The sequence below is a fragment of the Piliocolobus tephrosceles genome, chromosome 9 (genome assembly GCF_002776525.5).
Source record: "Piliocolobus tephrosceles isolate RC106 chromosome 9, ASM277652v3, whole genome shotgun sequence".
Classification (NCBI taxonomy): Eukaryota; Metazoa; Chordata; class Mammalia; order Primates; family Cercopithecidae; genus Piliocolobus; species Piliocolobus tephrosceles.
In genome coordinates, this window is record NC_045442.1 from 3,724,981 (window position 1) to 3,736,601 (window position 11,621).

The window sequence follows — 11,621 nt, forward strand, 5'->3', positions numbered from 1 at the left end:
GATCCTTGCATGAAGTTTAGAGGCTCGAAGATCTGATTATACCCTAAAGGGGGACTGGAAATTACAATACCAGGCTTTGCATGGGTGTGGGCTCCAAGCTTATTTTATCTCAATCGTATAGGAACCAAAAGTAGAAGCCCTGCCATAAAAACAGTTGCAGCCCATTGAAGTCCTGAAGGCCTTGGGTGGCAGCAGATGCAGAATTGTCCTATAGGCATGCCTCCACCACCCAGTGCGTAGGAGATTTGGAGATAAAACAACCCCTACTAAGGATAAGGTCACAATAGAAAAATAAGCACATAAACAAATCTACTACCATGGTGAGAAGAGGGGTCAGGAAATAAACAGTAGAATCGAAATCTCCAAGAATCTGAAATAATAGAAGAACCTGAAGTTGGATATAAAGTATGGGCACACCTCATTTTATTGCACTTCACTTTATTGTGCTTTGAAGATATTGTGGTTTTTATACATTGAAGATTTGTGGCAACCTTGCATTGAACAAGTCTATTTGGTGCCATTTTCCCAAAAGCATATCCTCACCTCATGCTTCTGTGTCAACATTTTTAAACAACAAAGTATTTTTAAATTAAGGTGTGTACATATTTTTAGGCAGAATGTTGTTTGCACACTTAATAGACTACAAGCATACTGTAAACAAAACTTTTATGTGCACTGAGAAACCAAAACATTTGTGTGACTCACTTTATTGCAGTGTTCTGCAACCAAGCCTGCAATGTCTCTGAGGTATCCTGTAGTTATTTTACAAAATGATTAAAGAAGAAATCAAGCCATAATAAGAAAGGAAGACAGTTTGAAAAAAATATTGGATGGTTTTTTTAAAAAGAACTAAAAGTGCATGATATGTTCACTGAAGTTTTTTAAAAAAGTCATCAGATTAGACATAGTTAAAGACAGAATTCATGAATTAGAAGATAGAGCTGGATAAATCCCCCAAGCATAGCAAGGGAGATAAGAAGATGGAAAGTATGAAAGTGTAATTAGGATAGAGGAAAGAATGAGAAGGCCCATTAGGAATTCCAGAAGGAAGGACTTTAGAGAATGTTTGAGTAGAACAGTTGAAAAGATAATGGCTGAGGATTTTCCAGAATTGAAGAAAGGCATATGTGGTCAAACAATTTTGAAGTAGAATAACAAGCAAGGGAAACTATCCATCAGCTGTCAAGATGTATTACAAAGCTGTGACCATTAAGACAATGTATTACTGGCCCAAGCGTAGACTAACCAATGAAATAAAATTGAGATATTTAAACATGCATATATGGCAGTTTGAAGGCATTATAAATTAGATTTACATAGACCTATAAATTGTGCCAGGGTAATTAGTTATCCATATATGAGGAAAGATAAAATTAGATCTCTGCCCCACAAAAAATCAATTCTAGGAGGTGGGAGGTGGGGGTGGGAGTTAATAAGAACCTATGTATGAAAAAAAAACTTTAAAATTGTTAGTAGAAAATATGACAGCAGGCACGGTGGCTCATGCCTATAATCCCAGCACTTTGGGAGGCCAAGGTAGGCAGATCACCTGAGGTTGGGAGTTGAAGACCAGCCTGACCAACATGGAGAATCCATGTCTCTACTGAAAATGCAAAATTAGCCAGGCGTGGTGGCACATGCCTGTAGTCCCAGCTACTCAGGAGGCTGAGGCAGGAGAATCGCTTGAACCCGGGAGGTGGAAGTTGTGGTGAGTCAAGAACATGCCATTGCACTCCAGCCTGGGCAACAAGGGCAAAACTCTTGTCTCAGAAAAAAAAAAAAGAAAAAGAAAATATAGAATATGACTACATATATTGACATGCTACATATCAGAATTCCTTCATCATTGTCTAAGAAAAGCTCTTTGCAGGAAAGATATTTACAGTGCACAAAACATAAAGATGGGTGTCTTGAATAAATATGCATATCAGTCCAGTAAATAAGTGGGCAAAATATATGACATGGCAGTTCAGCAATAAATATAAATAGGTGTTCAACTCACTAGTAATTTAAAGACTTGCAAATTGAAACATCAAATTAGCAAAAATAAAAATGGTGCTATAAGTGTGGGTGAGGTTGTAGAGTGAAAGGACACATTCACTTCCTCAGAAGCCATGTAAATGGGTAAAGCTTATGGTGTGCATTTCTGGTGAGCTAGAAGATATAGTCCTAGGTGTATATCTTAGTTGATGCCCAAGAAAGTATATACAAATATAAAATATTTGTTGTATTTGGGAGGCTGGGGCGGGCAGATCACTTAAGGTCAGGAGTTTGAGACCAGCCTGGCCAATATGGTGAAACCCCATCTCTACTAGAAACACAAAAACATTAGCTGGGCATGGCTTATGCCTGTAGTCCCAGATACTCAGGAGGCTGAGGCAGGAGAATCACTTGAGCCTGTGAGGTGGAGGTTGCAGTGAGCCAAGATCCCACCACTGCACTCCAGCCTGGGTGATGGAGCAAGACTCTGTCTCAGAACAAAACAAAATATTTGTTGTAGCACTGTTAGCATAAGAAAAGCCAGAAACAACCTAAATGTTCATTAATAGAATGGATAAATGAATTGCAACATATTTACTCAATGAATGTTATAAAGAGCAGTGAAAATGGATCAAATGGATAAAAAAGGAAATTACAGAAGGATCTATGTAGAATGATACTATCTAGATACAATTTTAAGCGTGGGAAACGGATATATATGTACTAAAGGAATAAACACATTTGTGAGAGTGGTAAACAACTTGGAAATAAGGGAGTTATTTCCACCGAGTAGAAGGGCTCAGGGTGCAGTGTTTTGGTGATATCTAATGTTTTATCTCCTAAGTTACGTGCTGGTTCCTGAGTGTTTGTTATATTGTTGTCTGTACCTTTTTTTGTATGTCTGAAGAATCATGGTGAGTCTTGGGTGTGATGTATCCACACATAGGTAGGTCATGATGACACTGGAGGACATCAAAGGCAGAGAAACCTCTGTAGAGCTGCTAGAGAGAAATTACTGGCCAAGCATGAAGGGATGATAATTTGACAACAGATCTCTCATTAGTAGCAGTAGTTGCCAGAAGACCTTGGAATGCATCTTTGAGATGCTAAGGGACTGCACTGTGACATGCATGTGGACAGGCTGCACTAGGTCTAGGGCTGCAATGGCCACTGCAGTGGGGTTCCTCTCCCCACCCCAGGAAATTCAGTTACAAAAACTGACTCAAGAACAGAGAACAGAATCAGGTCAGTAACAATGGAAGAATCTGGGAACGTTATCAAAAAGCTACCATCGCAGGGATTTTACAGATTTTAAAAACCCTGTATGAAAGAACACATGGATGATTTAACATTAGGAAAATGATCACACTGTCTGATCAGAGGGAAAAAAGAGATCATCTATTAGATGCAGAAACAGCATACAGTCAGATGCTAATCCCATTCATGATATATGTTTAAAAACTCCACAAAACAGAAATAGAAGGCTTTCTTCTGCTAAAAATTAAGGACGTGATACTTAGTGGAAGCATCTGTGTTGAAGAGAAAAGGACGAGGATGCTATTAGCACTTCTGCTTGGTGTGCTAGGGCTCCTAGCTGGCATAATGTGATTAAAAAAAGAAACAATGGGCATAAGAATTGGAAAAAGAAAAATCTAAATTGTTATTTCCAAATGGCATAATTATCTACATGGAATATCCAAGGCTGACCACAGTGACTCATGCTTATAATCCCAGCACTTTGGGAGGCTGAGACAGGAGAATCGCCTGAGCCCAGTAGTTAGAGGCTGCAGTGAGCTATGATTATGCCAGTGTACTCCCTCCCAGGCGGCAGGGTGAGACCCCATCTCTTAAAAAAAAAAAGTCCAGAAAATCTACAGATAGACTACTAGAACTAATATCCAGCAAGGTTGTTGAATATAAGATGAACACACAAAAATAGACAGACTCTTACTTACTGGTAACACTCAATTAGAAGAACAAAACTCCATTCACATGGTTGCAGCAGGAGGATGTAAGTTGCTATCTAGTGTTCTGTATTTCATCTTGAAGGACTCCCTTCAGCATTTCTTGTAGGCAAGTCTTCTAGCGACAGATTTTCTGTTTTTTTGTTTTAATCTGGGGATGTCTTCACTTCTCTATCATTATAATTTCAATGTCATTTGGTTTTGTTGGACATCGAGGAAAGGCATGTATGGCCACATGGTTTTGAACTAGAGTAACAGGTACTGACAGTCTTTCTCCTGGCACTTGGAATATGTCATCTCGCTGCCTCTCCCTCCATGATGTCTGATGAGAAATCAGCTGTTAGTATCACTGAGGCTTACTTGCACGTGGTATGTCACTTCTCCCTTTCTGTGTGCAAGATTCTTTGGTTCTAGATCATTTTACTATGATGTGTCTAGGTGTGGATCCCTTTGGGTTCATGCTAGTAGAAGTTAATTGAGTTTCTTGTTTATGTAGATTAATGTTTTCAAATCAAATCTGCGAAGTCTTTGGCCATTATTTTAAAAATATTCTTTCTGCCCTTTCTCCGTGTCCTTTTCCTCTGAGACTCCCGCTGACGGGTGTGTTGGGACACCTGATGGTGCTGCACAGTCTCTTCGAAGCCCTGTTCATTTTCCTTCGCTTTTTTTTTTCTGTTCCTCAAACTGGATAATCTCAATTGATTTCATGTTCACTGGTTCTTTCTTCTGCTTGCTTAAATCTGCTGTTGAGCCCCTTTAATGAATTTTTGATTTCACTTATACTTCTAAACTGTAGGACTTCTGTTTGTATGTATAAAATTATCTCTTTATGGATGATTATCTATTTGGTGAGACATCATTCTCCTTTCCTTTAATTCTTAATCATGACCTCTTTTTGTTTTTTGAGATGGAGTTTCGCTCTTGTTGCCCAGGCTGGAGTGCAGTGGTGTTAGCTCACTGCAATCTCTGCCTCCCAGGTTCAAGCGATTCTCCTGCCTCAGCCACCCAAGTAGTTGGGATTACAGGTGTGCACAACCACGCCCGGCTACTTTTGTATTTTTAGTAGAGACGGGGTTTCACCGTGTTGATCAGGCTGGTCTCAAACTCCTGACCTCAAGTGATCCACCCGCCTCAGCCTCCCAGAGTGCTGGGATTACAGGTGTGAGCCACCGTGCCCGGCCATGACCTTCTTTAGTTCTTTGACCGTATTTAAAATGGCTGAGGGGAAGTCTCTGTCTGGTAAGTTCATTTCTGGACTTTGTGTTCTGTTTGCCCCTCCAGGTCAGGTCCACTGCCCACCCTTCCCGACATCTGCGCAGGAGGCCAGCCTGTATGTCTTACATCGGGGGGTACCTGGGCTCTCCTACTTCCCTTTGGGCTCAGCCTCTAGGGGTATTTGGGACAGACAACAGGAGACTGGAGAGCGAGGGCAGGGTATGTGCCCATGTCCCCTGGCCAGTGTCTGCTCCTCTGAAGGAGCCAGCAGCATGTGGGGCACCTCCTCCTTCCGGGTTCTGGCAGCCGCTGCTGCCCTTTATCCCTTGGCTCTGGCCCCTGCACTATCCCTCGCGGCTCCCAGGCAACTTTGTGACGAATCCTTTTGTAATAACCCCTTGGTGAGGTCTGCTGTTTGCCCCTGTATCTGTTTCCTGTTGGGGCTATGACTGGTACAGAAGGGTGCACACCCACTTTCGAGTGTTGGCGCCTCCAAGAAGGAAGGGAGGAAGATGAGGCAAGGGTGTGACAGGTGTCCATCGGCACAGGGCACCGCAGGTGCTCTAGAGACATTTCACCATACAAAGATGCATGCCGGCAAAGACGGATGATTGGCTTAGAGGTCCAAGCTTTTACTGTAGGCCTTTGAAGAATTCTCTTGAGAAGGGACAGTGTTTTGTGGCAGTAAAGATGAATATGCTGTTAAAGGAAGAAAAAATGACTCCTCTGGCAGATGGTAATGGCAGGAATCATCAACATCTTTAACCCACAGAGAGCTGCTGTCATTCTGTCACACAGGTACTCAGGGAGAAGCGGAGAGCTAGCCACAGCCAGGGCTCTGCCCGTGAAGGAAAAATGGCTTCAGCAAAAAGGGTAGGGGATGTGGGGTGCAGTTCTCTCCTCCCCCAGTCTACAGAGATGTACCGGAGGTGAAGGCATCAATCTTGGTATTTCACGTGATGGTCCCGGATGGAGTGAGGTGTGTTCCTGTTGGCCCTGCTGTCCTTGCTGGCTCCACAGAAAGGTCATGGAGAGCCCAGCGAGGAAGGCTTCCAAAAAGGAAAGGGGGACGTTTTGAGGGAGTTCATGCATGGTGGCAGATCCCGTAAAGAAGCCATTGCAGTGAGAGATGAAAGAAGGGCTGAGGCCACACACGTGTGCCGCAAGGGTGCAGAGAAGGCGCTGGGCAGCAGGTGCAGCCAGAAGCAGCTGGCCCTGGGCCGTTTTCATCCCAGGGTTAGAAGCAAAGAAAAACTCCCTCTTCATAAACATCGTTCTCTTGCTCTGTGGAATTGTATTTTACCAAAAGTGGAAAAGGGTTTTTCCATTATTGCTGATCAAATGACTTTTCAAGCCTGACCAAACAGGAGGCAAGGCATTTTAATTGTCCACAGTAAGACTCACAGTCGAGGCACAATGAGCCTGAAGCTCCTCATCAGACCTGCCTCTGGTGGCTGGTGTGGGCCATCTGTGAGTCCCAGAGTCCGAGGACTTGAGGTCCTACTGGCCCAGCCCCGGTCTAGATTGGGGTCAGTACGAGGCTTCTCTTTGGGTGTCACTGAGGGCTGCTTGCTTTGAGAGAGACAGAGACAAACTGGGACGTGTCAAGAAGAGAGAGTAGGATTATGTGGGGGCTTGAGATCATGCCAGGGCAGAAGGTTTAAACAAGCAATTTCTAAAGGTTCTTTTGTGTCTACGAGAGAGTAGAATGATGCGGGGGCTTGAGATCACACCAGGGCAGAAGGTTTAAAGAGCAATGTCTAAAAGCTTCCTTTGTGTCTTAAGATTCTGGGTCTTGGCCAGCTGCATTGGCTCACACCTGTAATCCCAAGACTTTGGGAGGCTGAGGCGAGTGGATCGCCTGAGGCCAGGAGTTCTAGACCAGCTTGACAACATGATGAAGCCCTGTCTCTACCAAAAAAGAAAAAAAAAAGCCAGGTGTGGCGGCAAGCACCTATAGTCCCAGCTACTCAGGAGGCTGAGATGGGAGGATCTCTTGAGCCCAGGAGGCTGAGGCTGCAATGAGCCATCATTGTGACACTGCACTCCAGCCTGGGTGACAGAGCCAGGCCCTGTCTCAAAAAAAAGAAAAAAAAAATTCTGGGTCTCAGTCCTCAAATTGATGTGGCTCTATCTTTGTCCCCAAATTTTATCCATCCTGTCTCAAACATATCTTCCAGATATACCCCTCCTTGAACAGAGCAGGGAAGGATGCATCAGGAGTAAGTCACCTTAGTGAATAGCTTTTATGAAATAAATTAAACTGCATTTCCCTGCAATCCTCCCGTCTCTGCCCTAAGAGAAGCCCACTGTCTCCCGGGCCTGCGTACCCCACCGCACCTCAGAGTGAGCCTCCCAGGCTTCCGCTGACTCTGCCCCTTCAGTGCACGGCCCAGAGCCACGATTTGCCAGCTGGGCTCCTGCGCTCAGAGTCTCCCTACAGAACAGGTTCTTGTCCAAAGAAGTTCAGGAAATGCCACGTACTTTCCGCTGCCTTTTAGAGATTTGATGTCCATTACACTGTGAAAGACCTTGAGAATTGCGTGAAGAAACTTGTTTCCAAAATGTCCTTTTGTAAAGGGATACCTGCTACACATGTGATTCTGGGAATATTCTGGGAAGTAAAGGCCTGTTGAATAAATGCAGCACCTGTATGCACCATGGCATCCAGGGCCCTTCAAATCTCAGTGCTGCTTCACCTCCCAGACAGCTGCTGCCATCCCTGTCCTGTGCGCCACAAGCCCCCGCTTCAGCCGCCACAGCTTCTCCGATCCTGGAACAGTCTGACCTTGTGCTGTTCTTACCGCTTGGGATATACCTTCCCACCTCCAAAGATTCTCTTGCTCCTTCATGGCCCACCCAGGATTCCTCTCTTGTATGAAGCCTTCAGGCCCCTCACCAGGTAGGGTCACGTGCTCTCTTCACTGGCTCCTGTAGCGTTTTGTTCTGATCACTCGAAGGAGCCATCAGTGTCTCACGTCAGTGCTCTGCTGTCTGATAGTCCCTCCAGGCAAGTCCAGAGCCTCTCCTGTCTGGTCCCCTTGGGTCAGGGCAGCCCCTGCCTTCCAGGAAGCAGGGATGTCATCAAGGACTGGACTGCTTTGTTCCCTCAGCGCCCAGCCTACCCCACCCTTCCTGGGCTGCAGCCAGCTCAGGAGCCTGCTGCCCTGATGGTGGGGTCCTTGCAGGACAGGGAGGCTGTGCCTGTCTCTGCCTGTGGGCCAGAGTGCCACGCTGCTATGTGCCAGGATATGTGGCCAAGTGTGGCCGAGATTCCTCGATGCCGACGAGCCTCTCATTGCACAGTGGTACCGTGTCTGGCCAACTGTCTATCCCCAGCCATCTGGTTCTCCCAGTTACTTCTGCGGGTGAAGGTGAGGAGATAAGAGGCCTGCCCCAGGAGATGGGTGGGGGGACGGAGGGTCCCTGGTGGGGATTGTCATGAGCCTCTGTTACTGCAAGATGTCCCTGGTGAGAGGAGCCACTTTTGTGTTGCTTTTGTGCTGGATCCTGATTCAATATTTAGACATTTTTAAAAAATTTATTTTATGAATATATGAATAGTATTTTCATTTTGTTATTCCTCATAGTACTAGAGGAAAGAAGGGAAGTAACATTTATTGAAAAAGTTCTGTGTACCAGTCACTACTGGAAATGCTTTAAATATCTTAATGTAATATATATGAATATATCTATAAACAGATACCTCAGGAATTAAGATACTGCTTACAAATAGTCATTTTAAATGTAGTGCTTTGTGTTGGCATATGTATAGCCAAGGTGTATTAATTTGGCCAAGTTAAATTAATTCCCGCAATGTGCTGTTTTATCTTTGTAGGGACATTTTAATCATACCAAGAATCATTAGAAGATGCAAGCTGGAAGAAAGAAGATCCCAGTTTTGGTTTTTAACCCTTCGTGTTGCAGCAAATATGAATCTCCTAGAGATGGGTTTGGGGATTTCCCTGTTCCAATAGCAGCACGGGGTCCTCTGTGGGTGGGGGAAGTTGTCCTTTCATTCTAATAAATCCACCATCCTCTACACGAGAGCCAGGAGAATCCACATCACCTCAAAAGAGCCCCAAGGCCGGGCGCGGTGGTTCACGCCTGTAGTCCCAGCATTTTGGGAGGCCGAAACAGGTGGATCACAAGGTCAGGAGATCGAGACCATCCTGGCTAACACGGTGAAACCCTGTCTCCACTAAAAATACCAAAAAAAATTAGCCTGGCGTGGTGGCGAGCGCCTGTAGTCCCAGCTACTCGGGAGGCTGAGGCAGGAGAATGGTGTGAACCTGGGAGGCGGAGCTTGCAGTGAGCCAAGATCGCACCACTGCACTCCAGCCTGGGCGACAGAGCGAGATTCCATCTCAAAAAAAAAAAAAAAAAGATCCCCCAAATCATTACTACATACTATAGCCTCCTTTCAAATGTTCCTGGTTCGGAGGGAGATGAATTGCAAGTCAAAAAATGTTGTATCAAACTTCCTATGAGCTTGGGCACTCATGACCTGTGGAGGCCCACCCAGATGCAGCCAGGATGCTTTTTCATTGTTTTGTGGATGTACTCAGGGCTGTTTACACATTCTTTCATTAAAAGGCTTATTTTTATATTTAAAACGTTCTAATCTTGCAGTGAATTTTACTAAGTGCTAGTGTCCAATCTGTTCCCCAACTGAGGTTATCAGAGACAGAATCCCTTTTATATTCAAGTGGAAATGACTCATTTTCTCCTGGGTTTTCAATGTATTGTCTGACTATGCGGCTGGCGTTATTTTCTCTGGGTTTGAAAGCTTCCTGAGATGTCCTGTTTGTAAGCTCCTGTCCACATTGCGTTATCTGCAGGGAACGTGCTCCCTCCAGGGAGTGCCCTCCACACTGATGTGGGAAGAGCCCCCTCTATAAGTAGTCATGGCATTCGGTCATGGGGAGAATTCCGTACGGGAAAGATGGAGCAGAGGAAGACAAGGTGTTGAGACCGGTACAGTGCCACCTGGGATATGGATGATCCAGAATTACAGGACACGTCTTCATTAACCCTGGGTAAGATCCCAGAGCTGTGACTCGATTAAAAATGCCAGTTCATGCCAAACAACCAAAGCTGGGAGAGAGGGAGAAAGTATTGGCATTTGTGGCCTTACGAAAGATTCTTATGAAGAGCTTTAGTTTGTTAATTAAGATGAGATACACATCTTAATTTTTATGGGAAAAAAAGAGAAAACTCTTAAATACACAGCATGTTCCTTTTTGTGTGTAAACTCTTCCTTCTCACCCTCATTCATGGAGAGAGCAGATGTCCACGCAGTGTCAGGTGGGTGTTTTGTAGCTGACGTGGCGCGCGTCCCTCCAGCTATTCATACGAAGCTGGCTTTTGTAGAGAACAGTCCCCAGGCATCCTCCTGCCCCAAGGAAAATGCCCCTGCTTGAGAGTCGGACAGATGTGAGTTCCCATCTCATCTCCACCGACCATCTCCACCGACCATCTCCACGTGACCTTGATGAGTCCTTAGACTTCTTGGAGCCTCTGGTTCCCATCTGTGTGGTGTGGAGGTCACCCTTGGGGTTTGTCCTTAGCCCACAATGCAACTCCTCGGTGTCAGCGCCCTCCCTCCCGGTGCACAGCCTCTCCAGCCCAAAGCAGTCCTTCTGTTCTGGAAAAGCAAAGCTCACGAAACATGATGACCAGGTGACAAGGACGAAAGGGATGAGGTGCAACTGGCCAGAATGTGGGTGTATTAGGGTTGTCTAGAGGGACAGAATAGGATAGGTGTATATGTGAAAGGGAGTTTATTAGGAGTGTTGACTTGCATGATCACAAGGTGGGGTCCCACAATAGGCCGTCTGCAAGCTGAGGAGCAAGGAAGGCAGCCTGAGTCCCAAAACCGCAAAAGTAGAGTAGTCGACAGTGCAGCCTTCAGTCTGTGGCTGAAGGCCCAAGAGCGCATGGCAAACCCCTAGTGTAAGTCCAAGAGTCCAAAAACTGAAGAACTTGGAGTTCAATGTTCAAGGGCAGGAAGCATCCAGCACGGGAGAAAGAGGAAGGCCGGAAGACTCAGCCAGCCTCGTCTTTCCACATTCTCCTGCCTGCTTTATTCCAGCCATGCTGGCAGCTGATTAGATGGTGCCCACCCAGATTGCGGGTGTGTCTGCCTCTCCCAGTCCACTGACTCAAATGTTAATCTCCTCTGGCAACACCCTCACAGACACACCCAGGATCAATACCTGGCATCCTTCAATCCAGTTGACACTTGATATTAACCACCACAGTGGAGAACCAGCAGCTTTATCCAGGTGCTGGTGTTTCTGGACTGTGAAGGGAATGGAGGAACTTGTCACTGGGTACCTAAAAGGGGGGATGGCAACATTTTCTTGGTGTTTTCAGCCATTTTAGTACAGGCCATGATATAGAAGGCTCAGAAATTCCAGACTTTCCTAGGTGTGGTCCACACCTCAGTCCAATGCTAGT

The 11,621-nt window shown here is 45.4% G+C and overlaps 1 protein-coding gene across 4 annotated transcripts in view; it reads left to right on the plus strand.

Annotated features, from left to right (window-relative positions):
• Positions 1-7,083, plus strand: part of C9H10orf143 (chromosome 9 C10orf143 homolog) — a 47,952-nt gene extending 40,869 nt beyond the window's left edge. For 3 of the 4 annotated variants that reach the window (XM_023224235.2, XM_023224236.2, XM_023224237.2), the window contains one exon: positions 5,226-6,101. In XM_023224235.2, the coding sequence (XP_023080003.1) occupies positions 5,226-5,564 (339 nt within the window). In that variant the 3' untranslated portion in view covers positions 5,565-6,101. Of the gene's footprint in view, positions 1-5,225 lie in introns of all 4 variants that reach the window. The other variant, XM_023224238.2, reaches the window with a different exon arrangement.
• Positions 7,084-11,621: the final 4,538 nt, after the last annotated feature.